We start from the raw sequence: 20,815 nt of genomic DNA, 5'->3' as shown, positions 1-20,815 counted from the left end.
GTGTGCAGAAAAATATGGCCCTGCTTTAGCTATACAGTGAGGACAGGAAAAATGGTGAATCTAATAAAAGTGCACATCAAAAGCACAGAAACCTTCACAAAAGCTAGGTAAAAATTCGGGGCAAAACTAGTGGCTCAAGTGATCCTTTCATAAAGGTTTTCATTCCCATTGAAACAAGAAAAACAAGGTTCTTACAAAGCTGGACCCATTCTGCAAAAGAATATAAGAAAATCAGCATCTTGAAAAACTTCTGAAGAAGGCAATAACTTGCAGAACACCCTCTCAGCCACCGGCCCCTGCATGGTTTCCATAGGAACACGGAAATCCGGTACGGCGCACTCGACGCAGGAAGTTGTTCTTCGTCACTTCCGCTCTTCCCCTCAAAGTCGGTATACCTTTTACTTACGAGTCGGTTTGAGCAGACGGCGGATGCCTTTTGGGCCACTGAGGCCGCCGTTAGGGGCGTGACGACGCATCCGCGTTCCGGCAGTTACAGTTCACGTGCAGCAGCGGCGGATCTTCTGCTAAGAGCTACCATGACCGAGCCGGGGACTTTGAACCTCAATAATGAGGTGAGCACTGAGGTCTGGAAACGTGTGGGGCTGACCTTTAGGGGCCTCAGGACGGCTTTTCTGCGTCTTGTGGAAGGGTCTGGGACGAGGTGGGAGGTGCGCCTAACGGCTCAGGCGACTTTTCCGGAACTCTGAGGACTGACAGCCGTAACTCCCCACCCCTACTCTTCCACCTCCTGGTTTCTAGGTGGCTGAAATGTCTTTGGCCGTCGGTTGTCTTGAATTTTTTTCCATGGACCTTGGGAAGATCATTTAATTTCTCTATTCAGTGACCGTCTGTAAAACGAAGCTCATGGTAGTACTTTCCTTGAGAAGTTGAGAGCTGTAGCTTTTCCTAGGAAATTGCTCGTCTTGAATGAGACCGTATGGTTTATAAGGATGAATGCTTCCTCAGTACCTCATTTCTTCTTATGGCTTTTGTTCCATTTCTCTGCTTCCATTTGCAGCAAAATTTTAATACTTGCTGCTCCCAAGTTTTCATCTCAACTGTCTTAAATCCAGTCTTATCAGACAATTGCCCTCATCACCGCCACCATTACGGGTTAATTTCACTAGCTTACCGTTTCTGTCATTATCCCCTTTCTAGCTTGTGGCTCTATTCAAGAAATTCAAAAGTCATCGAAGACTTGAAGTAGGCTGGAAAGCGGGTATCAGTTGAGAACTTCACAGCTCCAGCAAAGGAGGTTCTTCGTATTTATTCACTGGTTATGTGTCTGCTCTGATCAAGTCACTTTTCATATTACACAATTCTTTAGACATACTTTCTGTTTTTAAGCAACCTGTATTCAGGTAGGAAAGGGTAAGCAGCATCCACCAATGATACAGAATAATGCTCACAGAAAAAAGAGATACTTAGTGCAGAAAAGTTTCCAAAGAAAGCAAAATGAAATGAGTGATATTTCGTCTTGATCTTTAAGGATCTTACACAAGATTGCATTTAGTGATTCAAAGAAGGGGAAAGAAGGCATTCTAGCCAGAGGGACACACAGGCGAAGAAAGAATATTTTTGGTGTTAAAAGAAAAAAAAGGTAATATAAATATGGCAATGGTTGAGAATTATGTTTTTATATAAAGCATATTAAATTCTCTAAAAGTATGGGGGGGGGGAAGAGTGGGAGTGGGAAACATCTTGAGTTATACAGGAGTAAAGAACACTCTACTGATGAGAACTTGTGAGATGAAGTGGGAAATAAAGCTAGTGTATTTCTGTCTTCAATTCAGTTCAGTCGTTCAGTCGTGTCAGACTCTGCAACCCCATGAACTGAAGCATGCCAGGCTTCCTTGTCCATCACCAACTCCCAGAGTTGACTCAAATTCATGTCCATTGAGTTGGTGTTGCCATCCAACCCTCTCATCCTCTGTCCTCACCTTCTCCTCCCGCTTTCAGCCTTTCCCAGCATCAGGGTCTTTTCAGATGAGTCAGTTCTTTGCATTAGGTGGCCTAAACACTGGAATTTCAGCATAGCATCAGTCCTTCCAATGAATATTCAGGACTGATTTCCTTTAGGATGGACTGGTTGGACCTTGAAGTCCAAGGGACTCTCCCGCACCACAGTTCAAAAGCATCAATTATTTGGTGATCAGCTGTCTTTATAGTCCAACTCTCACATCCATACATGACTACTGGAAAAACCATAGCTTTGACTAGATGGACCTTTGTTGGCAAAGTAATGTCTCTGCTTTTTAATATGCTGTCTAGGTTGGTCATAACTCTTCTTCCAAGGAGTAAGCGTCTTCAATTTCATGGAGCCCCCCAAAATAAAGTCAGCTACTGATGCCGTTGTTTCCCCATCTATTTGTCATGAAGTGATCGGACCAGATGCCATGATCTTAGTTTTCTGAATGTTGAGCTTTAAACCAACTTTTTCACTCTCCTCTTTCACTTTCATCAAGAGGATCTTTAGATCATCTTCACTTTCTGCCATAAGGGTGGTGTCATCTGCATATCTGAGGTTATTGATATTTCTCCTGGCAATCTTGATTCCAGCTTGTGCTTCATCCAGCCCAGCATTTCTCATGATGTCCTCTGCATATAAGTTAAATAAGCAAGGTGACAGTATACAGCCTTGACATACCCCTTTCCCTATTTGGAACCAGTTTGTTGTTCCATGTCCGGTTCTAACTGTTGCTTCCTGACCTCCAGATTTCTCAGGAGGCAGATCAGGTATTCCCCTCTCTTGAAGAATTTTCCACAGTTTGTTGTGATCCACACAGTCAAAGTCTTTGGTATAGTCAATAAAGCAGAAGTAGATGTTTTTCTGGAACTCTCTTGCTTTTTCTATGACCCAGTGGATGTTGGCAGTTTGATCTCTGGTTCCTCTCCCTAAATCCAGCTTGAACAACTGCAAGTTCATGGTTCATGTGCTGCTGTTCATTTCTGACTTGGAGAATTTTAAGCATTACTTTTCTAGCATGTGAGATGAGTACAATTGTGCAATAGTTTGAGCATTGCCTTTCTTTGGGATTGCAATGAAAACTGACCTTTTCCAGTCCTGTGGCCACTGCTGAGTTTTCTAAATTTGCTGGCCTGTTGAGTGCAGCACTTTCACAGCTTCATCTTTTAGGATTTGAAATAGCTCAACTGGAATTCTGTCACCTCCACTAGCTTTGTTCGCAGTGATGCTTCCTAAGGCCCACATTACTGTCTTACTGCCAGGTTAATAAGTCTGGATTTCACTTGACAGTAAACAACAGGGTATATTGAAGAGAACTCTTGAAGGTATTTGGTTTACATTAATACCCGTACGTTAAACTCATGCTAGTTACAGAAAGCATTTGGTGGTCTTTTTTCCCGTTAGATTACAGGTGAGGTATAAAAGCCCTTAATCAGAGTGATGTCCTTGGAAATTCACTGCAAATACTAGTGAGTTTCCCATTTGATTTTGAAATTACTCTGAAGAGTGGTGACAGTCAATTTACTCCACTCTTCACTTAAGGTTGTTTCTTTTTCCTTTTAGCCAGTTTCCAGGCCTCTTCAGAACAGTTAAAATTTGACGTTTAGGATGTCCTCACCAATTCATCTTGGTATGAGCTAGGTGTCCATTCTTTATGCAACGAGGACTCTTTCTGCGCTGAAAGCATTTGTTTACCTGTTTCTCTCCTTTTGCGTGTGGGTCTATCACCTGCGCCATGTGTGGTTTATGAATGTTTGCTGGATGATTGAATGAACTAATCAAATTAGGAAGTTTATACATCCCATACTGAAGTAAATCTTATATGTTATAATATGAAAGTAGGGGAAAAAGAAAAGAAAGTGGTGATGGTGGAAGAGAAGTGTTATAATTTAAAATTAGTAGGAGAATGACTACAAAGGGAAAAACATATTGCTTACATAAAAATTCAAAAACCCAGGGGGAAGAAATGAGGCAACCAGTTAGAAGAAAAATACAGCAGATATGACAGATAAATGGCTAATGTCATTACTCTAAAATAGCTTAATGGAACTTAGAGAAATAATCTCATAGGAAACTGGTTAAAAGAAATGAATTAACTTCTTTAAGGAAAAAATATATATATGAAAAAGAGTTCAAATTCACTGTTTTCTTTCATGTCTTTCCATTACTTTTTCCCCCTTTTAAAAAAATTTTATTTATTTTGAATTGGAGGAGAATTGCTTTTTAATGTTGTATTGGTTTCTGCCATACAACAACTAGAATCAGCCCCCTCCCTTGTGAGCCTCCCTCCCACGCCCCATCCCACCCCTCTAGATTTTCCTTCATCCCCACTATCCTACTCCAAGTTATATCTCCCAGAAGAACTACTGTCATTGCCTCCCAACTACTTGACCCATCTTCTAATTTCATCTCTGTAGTACAGATGGAGTGCAATCTTAAAAACATGCATAATCATGTGTTTTCTTGCCTAAAATTGATGTGGTTTCCTGTTGGTCAAAACCAATCTAAAGAAGGCCAGTCTCTCCACTGTTAGACCACAGCCCTCACCTGCCTCAGGCGCTGTACTTAAGCCACATTGGCTTTCCCCGCTGTCAGTCATAGCCCTAGCGTGTGCACAGATTATTTCCACGTGCCCTTCCTTTTATCCATAGCTCCTGTTCCTCTCAGTACATTCTATACTTCTTTGTTGCTTTATCGGGGAAATGGTTCTTGACTTCCATTTACTCCTTTTGTGAGCTTTTGTAGCACTGTTTACTTCTTTTTAGCATTTGTAAGAATTGCTTAACATGAGGGGCATGTGAACATAAGAGATTTCTTACGCCCTCAACCTGACTGAATCTTTGCTCACCATCATATCCTCAGTGTCTGTGTGTTGACTGAGTAACTTGAGACATCGTTTTTTTGATCCTTGATAACTGAATAATTAGCTCTCCTATAACTGAGATTCAGGAAGATTTCAGGGGTCATATAACTGCCTGAAATTATATGCAATTTGTTGCACTTATGCCTGTCTCTGGGGGGCAGAGGTTTTGTCATATTTGCAAAAATTTGTAAATTTCTGGTATTATCTTTGAAATATTGATACTCATATCTGTGGTTAATTTGATTGGAATCCTTTTTCCATAATTTTTGGTTTTAGTCTTTTCTTTTAAAAACTTATATGGCCAGCTAATTTACAGTATATTTAATTTCCCAGGATGTCTTTTGTGAAAATAAAAGCCTGACTGCAGACACAACTATTATATTATGCGAACTTTCAATGTATTCAGCCCTAATTCTTTTTTTCTCCCCCAATCATTTTCCAAGGCTGACAGCTGACAGTTACAGAACACTTCCTGACTCTAGGTTCTTAAAATACATGTAGTCTTCTGAAATAATATAAGCTCCTACCGTTACTTTTTTAAAAAAATAAAATAATCACTTTTTACTTAATCTTATGATTATTTGTTGCATATTTTATCTTCAAACATACTCATGTGGACTTTGAAGAGAGAATATTTAACTGATTTATTACAGTAGCTTCCCTAATCTTTAACATAGTTCCTTGTGTATGGGTAATAATAAGTACTATATACTTGCTGGGCAGATAAAAGTCTGAATAGCTCAACTTGAATCACTTAATGTTCAAATGAGGGGGAGAAATCTGCTAAATGTAAACTTTTTTGTCCCTTTCCATTAGAACCAGAAAAGGGATGTATAATTGAAAACAGTAGTGCCAAGGCATTTAATGGATAAAGAATTTGCGAATCTAGAGCTGGATTTTCTCTAGTCATTTGTTTCTTTAGGCTGAAGTGATATATAAAAATGAAAATTAGAAGGTGAAACATTCTGATCTGGTAAAGTACTTAAATTCCACAGGAGGACCAAGGGCTTCTATATGAAACTGACATTATTTTATTCTTGATAGCAGATTATCAAGGAGTATATTAGAAAATTGCTTTCCATGTCCTTTAAGATAGTAGAAACTAAAATGCTAGAGAACAAGCTGATTTGCAAAGATTATTGTCAAAAACTGGTTTTGTATATATTTTTGAAGTTGCAAAGCTCCAGTTTCATAATTAAATACTACTTTTTAAATAATTCTTTACTGAAATACTAAGGAAATACTAAACTAGGGTCGGTCATAAGAGAATCATTTTCTGTTCAGTTCTTTAACAGTTCTAGGAAATTATGCTAGGTGGCAGCATATACTCAATCATGATTAAGTTGTAGACAATCACCAAGCACTCTAGAATTTTTAATTGTTGCTCATCAGAAATAAAAGATATAATTCAGTAATAAGATATCATCTAGTTGGTCAAATTAGAAGTCCTCTGTATAAAGCTGTAGTTAATGTTATTAACTATGAAATAGTTCAAATGTATGGGAAAATGATACAAAAAATATCTACTTCCTATATTTAGCAAATATCAGTATGTTACCATATCATAATGCTGGATTCCACCTACCTTCCTGTCCACATTAGAAGTAATCATTACTCATTCTGTGTGTTTTCTCGTATGTATTTTATAATGTTTGTAACATATACCCATATTCATAATCAGTGTATAGTATTACACTTTACATGTGTGATATTGTACTGTATAAATGCAGTATCATACTATGTATCATTCTAAAAGTTACTTTTTCACCTAACAGTATTTTCAGAGTTCATTCATAGTACATGTAGATCCCTGAGTTGATCTAACTTTGTTTATATCCGGTATTTTCTCTCTTACGCAACATTTTATAAGAATGCCACATTGAGTAGTCTTGTCCATAGCCTTTTTCTATAGCTGGAGGTATGTCTTCTGGACAGATTCCTGGAAGTGGGATTTTTGTTAGATGTTGCCAGTTTCCCCCAGAAGGAGTGTACCAATTTGCATTCCGACCAGCAATGCATGAGTGCCTGCTCAAAGTCTCACAAGCAGAATGTGTTATATTATTTTGTTTTTGCCAGTCTGACAGGTGAAAAATGAAAGTGAAAGTCACTAAGTCGTGTCTGATTCTTTGTGACCCCGTGGACTGTACAGTCTGTGGAATTCTTCAGGTGAGAATACTGGAATGGGTAGCCTTTCCCTTCTCCAGGGGATCTTCCCAACCCAGGGATCGAACCCAGGTCTCCTGCATTGCTGGTGAGTTCTTTACCAGCTGAGCCACAAGGAAAGCCCAAGAATACTGGAATGGGTAGCCTATCCCTTCTCCAGCAGATCTTCCTGACCCAGGAATTGAACCAGGGTCTCCTGCATTGCAGGTGGATTCTTTACCAACTGAGCTATCAGGGAAGCCCTAAGTAATGAGTAAACAGAAGTTTTAATGTGTCTTACAAAACAGAGGAATACTAAGATTTTTCTTGGCACTGCAAGCTTCTCCAGAGCAGCCGTATCTTTGAATAATTGTTTTCTAATAACCATGTGTTTTTGTTATAAATTAATTCATATGTTATGTAAACAAAGTGTAAGCAATGTACTATTTTAGATCAACGCAAGACATCTATATGTGTTATGGATAAACTCTGAAAATACTGTTAGGTGAAAAAGTAACTTTTAGAATGATACATAGTATGATACTGCATTTATACAGTATGATATGTGGGCTTCACTAGTGACTCAGACGGTTAAGCGTCTGCCTGCAATGAGGGAGACCTGGGTTTGATCCCTGGGTCAGGAAGATCCCCTTGAGAAGGAAATGGCAACCCACTCCAGTACTCTTGCCTGGAAAATCCCATGGACGGAGGAGCCTGGTAGGCTACAGACCATGGGGGAGACTGCCCATGGGGTCGCAAAGAGTCAGACATGACTGAGTGACTTCACTAATTCATATATGTAGCAAAGTTACTACATTACCAAATGAGGTTGACTAATTGATTGACTAGCAGATAGTCAACTAGGAATCATTTCAAAGTAACATTTACATTTGCCACAGCAAGGGTTTTAGCTGCATGATTCAGTTAGTTGTTGGGCTGTGATAACATGTATCCCCATAATTGAGTTATTCCAGTCCAAATTGGAGTTCCCAAGGCTCTGAGCTGGGGAACCTTTCTCTGGAATCTTCTTGATTCAGATACTGCCAGCTTTTGTTCTTTGTGGTTCCCTTTCCTGTGTTTATATTGAGTCTTGCCCATATGTTCACATGGTCTTTTTCCAAGCAAGTATATTAGCTTTTCATTTAATTATCATAATTTTTCTACTGTCTACATAAGGGTTGATCCAGGTTGCATTACTGTGTTCAGATTTCACCAGGTTAAGGAGGGCATCTCTGTGCCTAGGTTCTAGGTGATAGCTCACTTTCAGTGCGTGTGTTTTCTGTGGATGTGGATGTTTGTGTGTCAACTCTTTTTGTGCTCTTGCAGTTATTGAAGGCATTCTTTTGCAGCTTAGAAGCACTCAGTGTGGGCTTACCAGTCTTGGTAACGATGAACTACAGAGTTTTGTCCTTCAGTTTTTGACTTCACATTCTTTTACTTCTTTTTCATGTGTCTCTTTCCTGTCAGCACATTTCATTATTATTCCTGTTTTGTCCTTTCTCACTTTATTTCTCTTTCCTTTTTTTCCTCCTGAACAGTATTATACTCTTTTCACATTTGTAACAATCACAGTTATGTTTGCTTTTGGTTAAAGAATTCACCAAATGTGTTGCCCTTAAGCAGTACATTGGCCTTCTGACAGTACTGAGTGTTTTAGGACTATCTATTGATGTCTGGGATATCTGTCAACCAGCTTCATAATTCCTGGGTGACAAATGAATTGGCAACCTTTTAAATTCTAAGTAAAGGGCTACTGGTCGCTGTTTGCCAGTTGTGTAAAAATAAATTTAAATGCTTTTAGAAAGCTAAGTGAGAGAAACAGTGTGAGGAAAATAAAAGTAATAATTTCATTTTTATATGAAGTGAATATATGTATTTTTTTAGTATACTAAGCAAATAACTGAAAAAGTTAATAGGCTAAAAAAGCATTTTTTGGCATCGGCATGAAACTAAGCACATGAAGCGTTCCCTTTGCTTTTCAGAATTCCCTTATGCAGTAACGACAAACATAGTGTTTCTTAAAGTGGAGTTTTAAAATTGGAGTCTAGCTTTCCCATGATGGGAATGTAACTGAGGACCAGTTCTGCTTCCTGCGTTTATTAGTTAAGTTTGGTTAACAGCAGTTAGCAAATGGTTAATCTTTTCCTGCACCTGCAGGGTACAGCAATTGGAAACATTTGTTAATATATTTTAATGCATAATTTATCACTTGCTATTCATTTTATGAATGACTTGACTTTCAGAAATGGATCATAATCCACTATTTGGCTGCTTATGAAATGTAACAGTCCATTTTTCCACTTAAACCTGATCTCAGTGACTTTTTGTTTATGCAGGTATTTTTTTTTTCCTAAATAGATCTAACTTTGAAACAGATTCTAAAGAGGTTCATGTAGATAGTGGAAATCTGATTATGTTCTGTTAAAATATTATTTTTTAGAAACAGTGAATGATCATGAGAGTATTGCTTCTTTTCTGTTCATTTACTTAACAAATATTTATTGACCACCTATTGTATGTCATCTGCTATGCTGACTGTTAAGATACAATGTTGAATAAAACCAGATATTTTACTTTCATGGAATTTATAGGCTAGTGGGAGAAAGACACATTAACCATTATCATATTAAAAGTAAAATATTAAAACAAAGGTCATGAAAATTCTAGAAGCACTTTTTGACCCTCTGAGGGAGGCCAGGAGACACTTTACTGAGAAATGACAATTAGGCCAAATCAGACAAGATGTTAACAAGCTAACATGAGGAGAAAGAGTATTCCTAACAGAGAAGACAGCAGATGTAAAAATTGGTGGTAGTTGTAAGCGTGGTGAGAATGGACTAAAAGATGGTGCTTGTGGCCATCCTAAGAACAGTTGAAACCACTGAAGAGAGTTAAGTAAAGGTGTTACATCAGATCTAAGTGTTAAAAAATGTATTCTGATTCAGTTGTGGATAACTGACTGGAGAAGGACAAGAATGGATATTGAGAGACTAGTTGACAGTAACTCAGCCGAGAGAGCCAAGAAAGTCAAGATAGAAGGGAAGATGATACAATTTGGGAGATAAGTAGGAAATAAAATTATTAGGACTTATTAATAGATTCATTGTGAGGGACTTAGAAATGAAAGTTAGGTTTATAATTGAAAAGATGGTTCTAGTCCCTTAAGTATGAAAGACCAAAAAAGAGATCCAGTTGAGAGTGAGAAGCATGGGTTCAGTGTGAGTTGGAGATGTTTTTAAGCATACTTGAAATGTTAAGTAGGCAGTTACACATTCAGGTCTGGAGCTAAAGTGGAGATCTCACCTGATGGTAGAAATTTTTGAGTCATCTTTCTTAGGTGGCAAATTAAAATTGTATATACACATAAGATCACTTAGGGCTAAAAAATATATCTTGAAAGGAAGAGCTGGCCTAATCAGTTCAAGACTGATTAGAGATGGATGTATCTTCAAAGAAGACAAAGATAAAGTAGCTAGAGAGGAAGAAGGAAAACCAAAATAAGTATTCTGGTATACAAGCCAAAGGGGAGTATTTTAAGAAGGAGAAAGTATTCATCAGTATCAAATGCTGCTGAGATTCCAAGCAAAATAAGTCTGAAAAATTCCTGTTGGCTTCAAGGACTTTTAGAAGTCATTGGTGTCTTTGTGACAGCATTTAGTAGACTGGTGGAAATGGAAATTAAACTGGAATTATGTGGCATGCATATATGGAGTGATCTGTTTGAACATCTCCAAAAAACCTGACTCTGGGGCAGTTGAAGAGAGGATGCTTCTGTAAACTTTGTAGTGAGGTTGTTTTGTTTCTGTTTTTGATGAAAATGACTCAAGCATGATCAGAAATCAGTGTGGACAAGGGGCGGGGAGGGGTGTGGGGATGAATTGGAAAATTGGAACTGACATAGATAAACTACCATGTGTGAAATAGATAGCTCGTGGAGACCTGTTGTGTAGAACAGGGAGCTAAGCGCAGTGCTCTGTGATGACCCAGATGGGTGGAATGGGGGGAGGGAGCTCCAAAAGGAAAGGGAATATATATATATACACATGTAACTGACTCACTTTGTTGTACACCACTAACTAACACAGCACTGTAAAGCAACTGTACCCCAATTTTAAAAAAATGTGTGAGAAACACACATTTAAGAGATTGACAGTCCTAGAGTAAATGCATAGTTTGCAGTGAGTGTTCTAGGAAGGCAGAAAAGGATGGGATCCAAAATACAGTTAGAAGATTAACCTCAGAAAAGTTTAGTAATATTTCTTATATTATAACTTTATTAAGTGCTTCCCAGGTGGCTCAGTGGTAAAGAATCTGCCTGCCAGTGCATAAGCCACAGGAGAGACGGGCTTAATCCCTGGGTCAGGAATTGGAGGAGGAAATGACAACCCACTCCAGTGTTATTGTCTGGAAAATCCCATGAACGGAGAAACCTGGCGGGCTATAGCCCTTTGGGTCACAAAGAGTTGGATATGATTGAGCATGCACATAATTTTATTAATAGAGGGGGATGGGTGATGCAAGTAAATTTACATTCATGATAGTAGAAAGATGATGGTTCCCATCTGATGTTTATTTTCTTCATGAAATTGAGAAAGAGAGGAAGAGAGAGGTTAGATGTTTTAGGAAAGCAGGCACAGATTTAGAATAATGATTGTAAAGTGAATTGACCAAAGTATGTATTTATGTATAATAAGAAGTGTAAGAACTCATTCGAGATTACTACTGGAGATTACTAGATTACTAGATCCATTACTAGATGGATATCTAGTAGATAGAATATCTCAAATGTTTCCTGACTCTTGGGTACTGTGATAAAGAACTCAGGATATTGTCTTTATCCAGGATTCACTAACCAGAGGAATGAGTATAATATATTGGCAAATGTTGGTTATGTACCTAAACTAGATAAGAGAAGGAAAATTGAAAAGGACTAATCATTTGAGGAAAAGTATAGGAGTCAGTGAACTGGTGGTTCCAGTGAAATCGAACACCTTTTGTGGTGGCTGGGGTTGAACATGCAAGCTGAAAGAAGTTTTGATCTCAGTGTATAGAATCTGAATTGATGGTTTTAGAAATGGAATAATCACGAACAATGACAGGGACTATAGTATGACTGTGAAAGTGGGTGGCTATGATGGAATAGGTTAAGCCGTTAGAAAGGAGGAAGTCAAGGAATGAGGCTGTAATATTGGGTGGATTATTCAAGTGGACATCTGCATCACCCAGAATAATGGCAAAACTTATGGTGGAGAGAAATTGTAGGTTGGTCGCCCATATTATCAATGAATAAGGGGATGAATGACATTAATGAAGGGCAAAAAAGTAACAGCTAAATACAAGAGCCTTGTAAAAACAGAATGATGTTGCTACTGTTATTTTGGCAACAAGAATTTGAGAATTGTACATGTCAGACACTCTTGCAAGGTACAGAAAACATTATGTAAGTATTGCAAGGGCCCTGCCCTTCAGGAGAGTATAGAAAAAGAACACTTCTATGAGCAATTAGTGACAGTACAGTGGTAGGTGCTGCCTACAGGTATAGTGGGAACTCCAGGGATAGAATGGTTATCTTTCTGAAGAAGTCGTTGAAGATTTCACAGCAATGAGTATATCCAGACTGAATTTCATGTAGTTCTTAAAGTGGAGAATGGGGTGAAGGACATTACAAGAGGCATTATATATGTATGTCTCTTAACAGTGATAGAGAAAACATGAACTCAAAATGGTAGCATCCCATTGCCGTAAGTACTGTTGTAACATGTAGTTGTTTATCATTAGAATATTTCTCTTTCTTGGCCAACGGTTTTTGTTTTCTTTTTGGTTTTTTTGATTCTTAGAGCTCAACATTGTTCTCTAATGGGGTAATTTAAAGTGTCTGTGTGTGCCTGCATGGTGCCTGCCCTTCTGTTTTTCAAGTTATGCTTAAAATGATTTGTTAAATATAAATGAAAGGGATGTGCTAAAAATAAGTAAAATAAAATCACTTTCATGCATTTGCTTTTGTTAATACAAATGTTTTCAGTACATTAAATTCCTACAGTTTATAGGTGAAGCTTTGTTTTAAACCACAAGGATTTAGAGATAAATATGATGGTTTCTGATCTCAGCAAGTTCACAGTTTTTTATGTGCCAAACCCAACAAGATACAAATGTAATTTAAAACACTAGCCACTGGGAATGCTGTGTTTTGTTTTGTGTTTTAAATCATGAGATGTTTCTTGTAAGTCCTCATACACTTGTTTAGAATGTTGATTTATTTCTTATTCCTTCTCTGTTTTGGAAGAAGTTAGATTTCATCAAGCTATGAATAACAGTTAAACGAAACTCGGCCAAGGTGGCAGGCATATTCTGTATTATTAGTATTCACTATAAGGTATATTCCCTCTTGAATTAAGACTCTCTAATTTTGGCTTTATTCCTTGAAGGTTGTGAAGATGAGAAAAGAAGTGAAGAGAATCCGAGTTTTGGTTATCCGAAAACTTGTCAGGAGTGTTGGCAGACTGAAGTCAAAAAAGTTAGTCATTTAACGTTATGGTCCTGTGACTAATAAAACGTCAAAAGTTGTTTTTGTTCAGTATTTACAAAAGTTGAGGGTGGGACTTAGAGGAGTAATTAAATATCTTACTCCTATAGCACTTTGTTTTATCTGTAGATAGATCCTGAGTGAAATAAAATGTGCTGTGTCAGCATGTGCTTACATAGTTCAAATCATATTCACTTAAGATATAGGATAAATTCTGTTTTCAAACCTCTTCTTTTGGCTTTGTCGAACTGAAAAGTCTTTGAAGTTATTTATATATTTTATGTTATTAGAAGTTATTATTTTAAGATGTTTTTCATATAGGTTAGCAAACCAAGTGATAGTCTGAATCAATTATGAAGATTTTATATCATCGTATTCCTTGAATTGCTGATTAATTTGAAATATTTAGTACCTTTTGGAAGTATTTGTCAAAACACTGTGTTCCGTTTAATTTTTTTGAACAAAATAATATTCTATATTTTTGGTATCACTAGTATGAGAACAAAAGTATGTTATTTATACTTCTTATGCTTTAAGCATGAATACTTACAAAGTCTTCAAATGTGTTTTGTTTCTGGTGTGTGTGTTTTTTTTTGTGTGTGTGTGTGTGTGTGTGTTTCATAAGGTAGCTCTCCTCTGATACAATTATATATTTAATTTCTTTAGATATTTATTTAATTCCAGAAAACAAATTTTCATTTAATTATATCCAAGCTTATTGCTTACATGAAATGCAATGTGCTGTTAATTGACTGGAAAGTATTATTTGGCTTTCCTATTAAGGAATTAGAAGACAAGCTATCAGTGATAATGTCATTAATATAATGCCAAAATCTTGGATTTGTTGATGGAGTTGGGGTGTGTGTTGGATGGGGGAAAGGGCAGTGCAGGATGACAGAATGCTTGTTATTTAGAAATATTAAGCTTTTCCAAAAGAAATGGAAAGACTTTTTATTATGATACTAGTCTCAAATAAATCCTTTTTCTGGCTACATATTATAATGTGTCTTTTGCAGGGGTACCGAAGATGCACTGTTAAAAAACCAAAGACGAGCACAACGACTGCTCGAAGAAATTCATGCCATGAAGGTGAGAACTTGTGTGGAGCTGTGTGCATGTGTGTTTCCATGTCTCCTGTCAGCTGCGTTTTGTTCATGTGTGTTCAGTGTTATTTGTTGACTATAATGTGAGTCGGCTAAGGCTTGTTTGTGTGGATCTGTTTGGTGAAGAATGTAGCACTACATTTAGAAAATTGGATTTGTTTGCATTATTTTATGTTTTTACTGAAGTTGTTAAAGTACTAGATTAACTTGAGTCAAAACTGCCAGATTAAACTCATCTATATTTAATAATGCTTCATGCCTAAGGTTTTTATTTTTACTAAAAGTTTAGGCATGAGGTCTAAGTTAAGTTCCTGTTGTTTGGTAATGTGGATGGTGATATTGGTGGCTGACATCATGCTTTGCCTATTGCCAGCTCAATAAATTTTTGTGTGGTGGCGTCACCATTTTATTCAGCTCTGTAGTAACTTGAAATAAAATTAGTATTGGACCAAAATGATCCGTATTTTCGTTTCTTTCAGCCAGACTCTTTGCTAGCATAATTTTTAGGTCTTCTCGCTGTTCTTTGTGGAAACTTTCATTTACCAAATGACATACTATTAAATGTCTGGAAGACTGTTTTATTGAAGAACTTAAAAACAACATTTGGTACCAGCAATTACCTTAATTGCAGGGTCATTTTGCATGTATGTTTGACTATTACATTTTGGTAGAACTTCTAAGTTTTGAGATAGATAAAAGAGCAAGAGAAATCTCTAACAATATTTTAATTGAATTAAATTGTTAAGACTTACTGTTTTTTCCTTTTGAAAGGATGATAAAATGTCCTATAAGACAAAGTTACCATAGTTAATCTGAATAGAAACAGATGTAGGACATGATTCTTTGGTGTGAGTTATGATTTTTGTGGCTTTTTTCCCTTAATTTGTATTGTTTTTCACAGGACCATAAAATTCATGGAATCCATTTGATATGTCATAAGTTTTAATACTCTTACTGTCCAGCCATTCATTCAAAATACTCTATATTTGACTCTTAATTATTATTTGTATTGCTTTATTTTATGTATCATTTAGACTTTTTTTTTCCATGAAATTCCTATGAGAAATAAAATCTTTAGAGATTCTTGAGGATAACACTAAGGTAAGAAGTTATGATTTGTGCTGTTGTCTTTCACTTTCTCTTAACCAAGCTCCTTACTAAATTACATTCCTTACCTAAATTTTTCCCTGTAATTTCTTCTGAATAGTCATTTTTGTAGTCCTAAATTATTCAGAGGCTTTGAGCTACTATATAATTGCTGATTTTATTTCACTGTGGAAAGGATGGATCATATACAGTAAGCCTCTGTGCATTGTATAAGGAGTTTAGAAACAAAAGATATTCATTAATATTTAAAATACATCCCTTCCATAACTCAATAATGAATTTAATTTAGTTAGTTAGAAACAAAGTTGTCCTATTTGATCTATATGTGAAACTTGTTTTCTGTAATTATTAAATCTCATCAGCAGTAGAAAATCAGACTCACTGATAAAGTTTATAGGTTTACAAGATTACTGTCGTGATTATAGTTTTTGCTTGTTTCTGTTTTTCCTTGTGTTTATAAAAGACCATTGTGGAATTGTTGCCTCATAGAAAGCTAAAATTCATTGCTGGATATAGTCCTTAAATTCATAAAATTAATAGTATATATATTTCTTGAGTCAATGTCAGTGGTTAGGATGGTTTAATTTGGATACTCTTCTTTCAGCTTTCACGGTGCTGTTTAAAAACTGAATTAAATCTAAATATAAAAACCAGAAAAAGATTAAGTCTGTATGTTTGCTTTCCTTACATGTCAAATTTCATTCTTCACTTATGGTTCTTTTACAAAGTTGGTCTACTTTCTAAAAGAAGCAAATACATAAAACATTTTTAATTTGAAAGATCATTTGTAATTTCTTAAGGGAATGTTTTATCATGTACACAGGAGTATCAAAGAAATAGTCACAAAACAGAAAGCTCACAGTCTCAATTAAATTTGAAGAAAAACCTTTTCTTACTCATTTTTCCAGATGAATTTTTTCCTTGGCTTATATACCACTACATTTTTATGGTCTTGTCCTATACTTGCTTTCTATGATAATAGGGTATTTTGTTGCAAGAGGACTTCCTTAAGAAGAAAACCTGAGATATTTTTAGAAATAAGAGTTTGTTTTTTCTGGTCAAGGAAAAAAGTTGCCTGGTCTTTATGATACTATAAAATGATAGATTCCAGTTTTATAGCCTGTAATGTATGAATGTGAAAGAAATCTTTCTGCCTTTTCTAATGGTATTCACACTTTTAACTTTGATTCTGATATATATATACTGGCTTCTGAAACAGTTGCTTTCTCTTTGGATATTAAGGTAGCTTTTTGACTTTGACAGATCTCCAGGTTATTTAGCTAGAGAAGGAGATGGTAAAATTAAAGCATAGAATGAAATTAATAAAAATGTACAAGAAATCTTTTTTCTTAATAATAAGGGTTAAATAACTAACTTTTATTATTTACTATGTGCCAGGCACTGTATTGTGTGTTTTATATTCATGAGGTAGATATTATCTCCATCTTACAGAGTAGGAAGCAGGCTTAGAGAAGTTCAGCAGCTTGTTCTCAGTCAAATAGTTGTTAGGTAATGATCTGGTTGTAACTAACTATAAAGTTGATAGTGTTAGCCATTTCACTTACTCCTTCATTAAAATGAGAACTTCTGAAATATATGTAGACTCTGTCTCCTAAAGACTGGATGCGTTAGTGTTAGTTGTTCAGTCATGTCCAACTCGTTGCAACCCCATGAACTATAGCCCACCAGGCTCCTGTGTCATGGGAATTCCCAGGGGACAGTACTGGAGTGAGTTGCCATTTCCTCCTCTAGGGGATCTTCCTGACCCAGGGATCGAACCTGAGTCTCCTGCATTGGTAGGCAGAGTCTTTACCATACCATCTGAGCCACCAGGACAGAGGTAATATAATAAATATGAAGCTTGCTCTCTAAGTAAAAAAGGTTCAAAGATGTGTGATAAGTTTTCAGATTCTTTATTTCCTCACAGCTCAATATACCCAGTTAACTTTTCTTTTTCACTTCTCTGAGGCCATTAATTTTCCTCATGCTGAATATTTATATACAATGATAATTTATACGCGAGATCTTGCTCTGTTTGCTACTCTTCTCTGTGTTAAGACTCTTTCACCTTTTGTTCCATTCTTTTTCTATTTTTGCATGTTTCAGTCTCTTATTAAAAGCATCCTTTGTGCTTTATCAGCTGTTAGAATTGCTTTGTCTTGTGCTCCATCATGGCCTGTTTCTAAGTTATATACAACTTATACCCAGATTTTCTGCTACACATTAAACTCCATCATCTACTTTTCCCTGAGTTTCTTCCTGGTAAGAAAAGTGAACAGATGGCAAGGCAGCTGTTTTAATTCTTCCCTCTCTGATTTGTAAAAATACGCCTTTTTGCAATTTTTTTCTTTTTGTATTTCCCTCTAACTTTTTGGAAAATATTTCAAAACTAAAGGAAAATTGTAATGTTACAGTGTAATAATAATAATACATTGTATCACATACATGTTTATCCCTTACTGGCAATGGTGAGTTCCAAACACTTGGTTTAGATGTTGTCTGACAGATTCCTCCCTTTTAAAGGCTCCTTTTTCTGTTTCAGCATTTGTTAACTCATTTGTAAGATGGTAACTTTGAGAGTATGTGAATATCCTGTGGTCTTTTCACCCAGTGACTTATGTTCTGTGACTGAATCAGTTAACAGTTTTTATTGTTTCTGTTTCTTTGCTGGGATTTTTTTTGTTTTAATTTCTCTCATACGATTTTAATCCACTGAAAGGATTTTTTTTTTTTTTTTAGCATCATAGGATAGGGATAATAGCCATTTTTGCTTGTGGAGAGGAAAATAATGGTTGTTTTTCTTGGTTCTGCATCTGCTGAGTAATTTGAGGGGTTTTTTGCTTTGTTTTGTTTTTGCCTGTGCTGTGCAACATGCTGCAGTATCTCGATTTCCTCATCAGGGATCGAACCCTTGACCCCTCCAGTGGAAGCATGGAGTCCTAACCACTGCACTGCCAGGGAAGCACCATATGCTGGGTAATTTTGAATTGTACTCTGAACATTACAAACATTAAACAGTAGAGATTCAGGGTTTGGTTTTTCTTCTCCAGTGAATGGTGACTTTTTCAGTTAACTTTTGGAGTAGGCTTTAATTTCAAACTGTGGTTCAGCTGGTAAAGTTTCTGCCTGCAATGTGGGGGACCTGGGTTCGATCCCTGGGTTGCAAAGATCCCCTGGAGAAGGGAAAGGCTACCCACTCCAGTATTCTGGCCTGGAGAATTCCATGGACTGTATAATCCATGGGTTCACAGAGTCGGACATGACTGAGCGACTTTCACTTTCACTTGAATTTCAAGCAGTGTTTCTTGGATAGCACCTCTAGCTTCAGTTCAGGTCTTTTGCCTTTTGGTGAGATGAACTGAATCTGTTTCTTTGATGAGTTGTTCAAGTTTCAGAACCCCTTGTATGGTTGGTTCCGTCTCTTCGGGGTTTCCCCTACTCTCTCAGCGGGTAATGCACCCAGGCTTCACTGTCGATGTGTTCCTTGGCCACTGCTCCTGAACCATGAAGACTGCAGTTAGTTTTAGGTTACGTTCTGAAGAGATGGTGACTTACTTGTACAGCTTTCCATCTTTATTCCTAGTGCGCTTTGACACTGCATCAGATCCTGCCTTCTTTCATTTACTCTACTTTACCTTCAGAGAGGGTTTTTTGTAGTGTGCCCAGTTTTCATTTTTGCTTTATTTTGTTTTTTGAAGGAAGGATTAATCATGTTATCTGCTAGTACCTTGGTCTGTCATTCCCAGAAATGGAAGCAGTCAAAGTTCAAAGTAATTGTAAGTTGCTAAAGAAGAGGACTGAGTACCCCACAACACTGTAAGTGTAGATCTTAGAGAGAGAGAATAAATAGACTGAGAAAGTGCAGATAGTAAAGGAGAAAGAGAACTAAGAGTATGGTATCTAGGAAACCAAGTGAAGAAACTGTTTCAAGAGAACGGAGTGATGAACTGTTTATATTGATATTATTTTTCTTTTTTTCAAAATTAGCAATGTTATTTGTAAAGTGTAAACTCACTTATTAGATCATAATCATTAATGAATTTTTCAAGTTGTCTCAATTCTAGAGTCTAGAATACCTTGCAGAGCTGTGCTGATAGAACCAGAAGGGGTTTTGTTCTTGCTCATGTCATCCTAAGCATGCCTTCTATTCTTCCCCTTCCCTGTCCTGTTTCTTTCTCTAAACTGATATTAAAATCTCGAAAGTTTGAAATGTTTCCACATTCGTATTTTCTTCTTTATGTCTGAAACCTAGAAGCTGCAAACACTGGTCCAAGTGTGAAAGAGGCATAATGTTTCTGTTTCTTGTTTGGTTTCCATCCTCAAGCATAACCCACATCATGGTCTTCTATAGTTATAGGATCAGCACTATGACCTGTAAGTCTCTTATAAATCTGTACTTTTTATTTAGATTATTTTTCTCTAATGCATTGTAGAAATCAAGTAATAAATAATTTTTAAACCCTCAGGTAACTTTAGAGATTCTCAATAAAAATTGTCAACTTAGGATAGTGTATTTTTATTTATTGGTTTTAATGTTAATTATCAGAAACCAAAGAATAAATAGGCTCTTATTTTATAGCCAGCTTAACCAGCACTCTTAAGACCATTTAACTTCTAATTCAGTTTTGTTTTTTTTTTAAGGGAGAACTTTTATTGCTTCTCAAGGCAAAGAAGGATGCCTGATTTAATATCCTTCTGTACTCAGCTTGTGACATTTGAAATGATAAACAGGAAGTCATAGTGGTATTTTAAAAGGGCAAGGGACCAGTATATACCGCTCTCCTCACACTCATACAACAGCGTTTAGTAACAGATCATCACATTGGAATTCCAGTTTGCTTTCTTGGCATGTGGATCCTGCAGCTTGAAGCCAGTATTTTGAATAGTTCATATTCCTGGAATCCTTAGCAGTGTTGCATTTTTTAATATGTAGGAGTCATGGTTTTCATTGTAAGCTGTTTTGATATTAAAGATGTTATGTCAAGTCTGTGGTGGCCTTAAAGTATTTTTGTGTTTTAAATAAGAGCAATTATAGCAAATAAAGGTGGTATCCACTCGCTGCTTTTATAGTAAGCTCCTTGCTTTTATTTGAAAACAAAAAGGTACAGGTC

At 36.6% G+C, this 20,815-nt stretch overlaps 1 protein-coding gene across 2 annotated transcripts in view; it reads left to right on the top strand.

Annotated features, from left to right (window-relative positions):
* Positions 1-385: 385 nt before the first annotated feature.
* The window catches only part of SRFBP1 (serum response factor binding protein 1), a 62,715-nt gene continuing 42,285 nt past the window's right edge, over positions 386-20,815 (top strand). Inside the window, exons 1-3 of one of the 2 annotated variants that reach the window (XM_043912277.1) lie at positions 386-572; positions 13,397-13,485; positions 14,511-14,583. In XM_043912277.1, the coding sequence (XP_043768212.1) occupies positions 537-572; positions 13,397-13,485; positions 14,511-14,583 (198 nt within the window). In that variant the 5' untranslated portion in view covers positions 386-536. Of the gene's footprint in view, positions 573-13,396; positions 13,490-14,510; positions 14,584-20,815 lie in introns of those variants that run through there. The other variant, XM_043912278.1, reaches the window with a different exon arrangement.

Source organism: Cervus elaphus, chromosome 9 (assembly GCF_910594005.1).
Source record: "Cervus elaphus chromosome 9, mCerEla1.1, whole genome shotgun sequence".
Lineage (NCBI taxonomy): Eukaryota > Metazoa > Chordata > Mammalia > Artiodactyla > Cervidae > Cervus > Cervus elaphus.
This window is presented reverse-complemented; position numbering and strand designations above follow the sequence as displayed.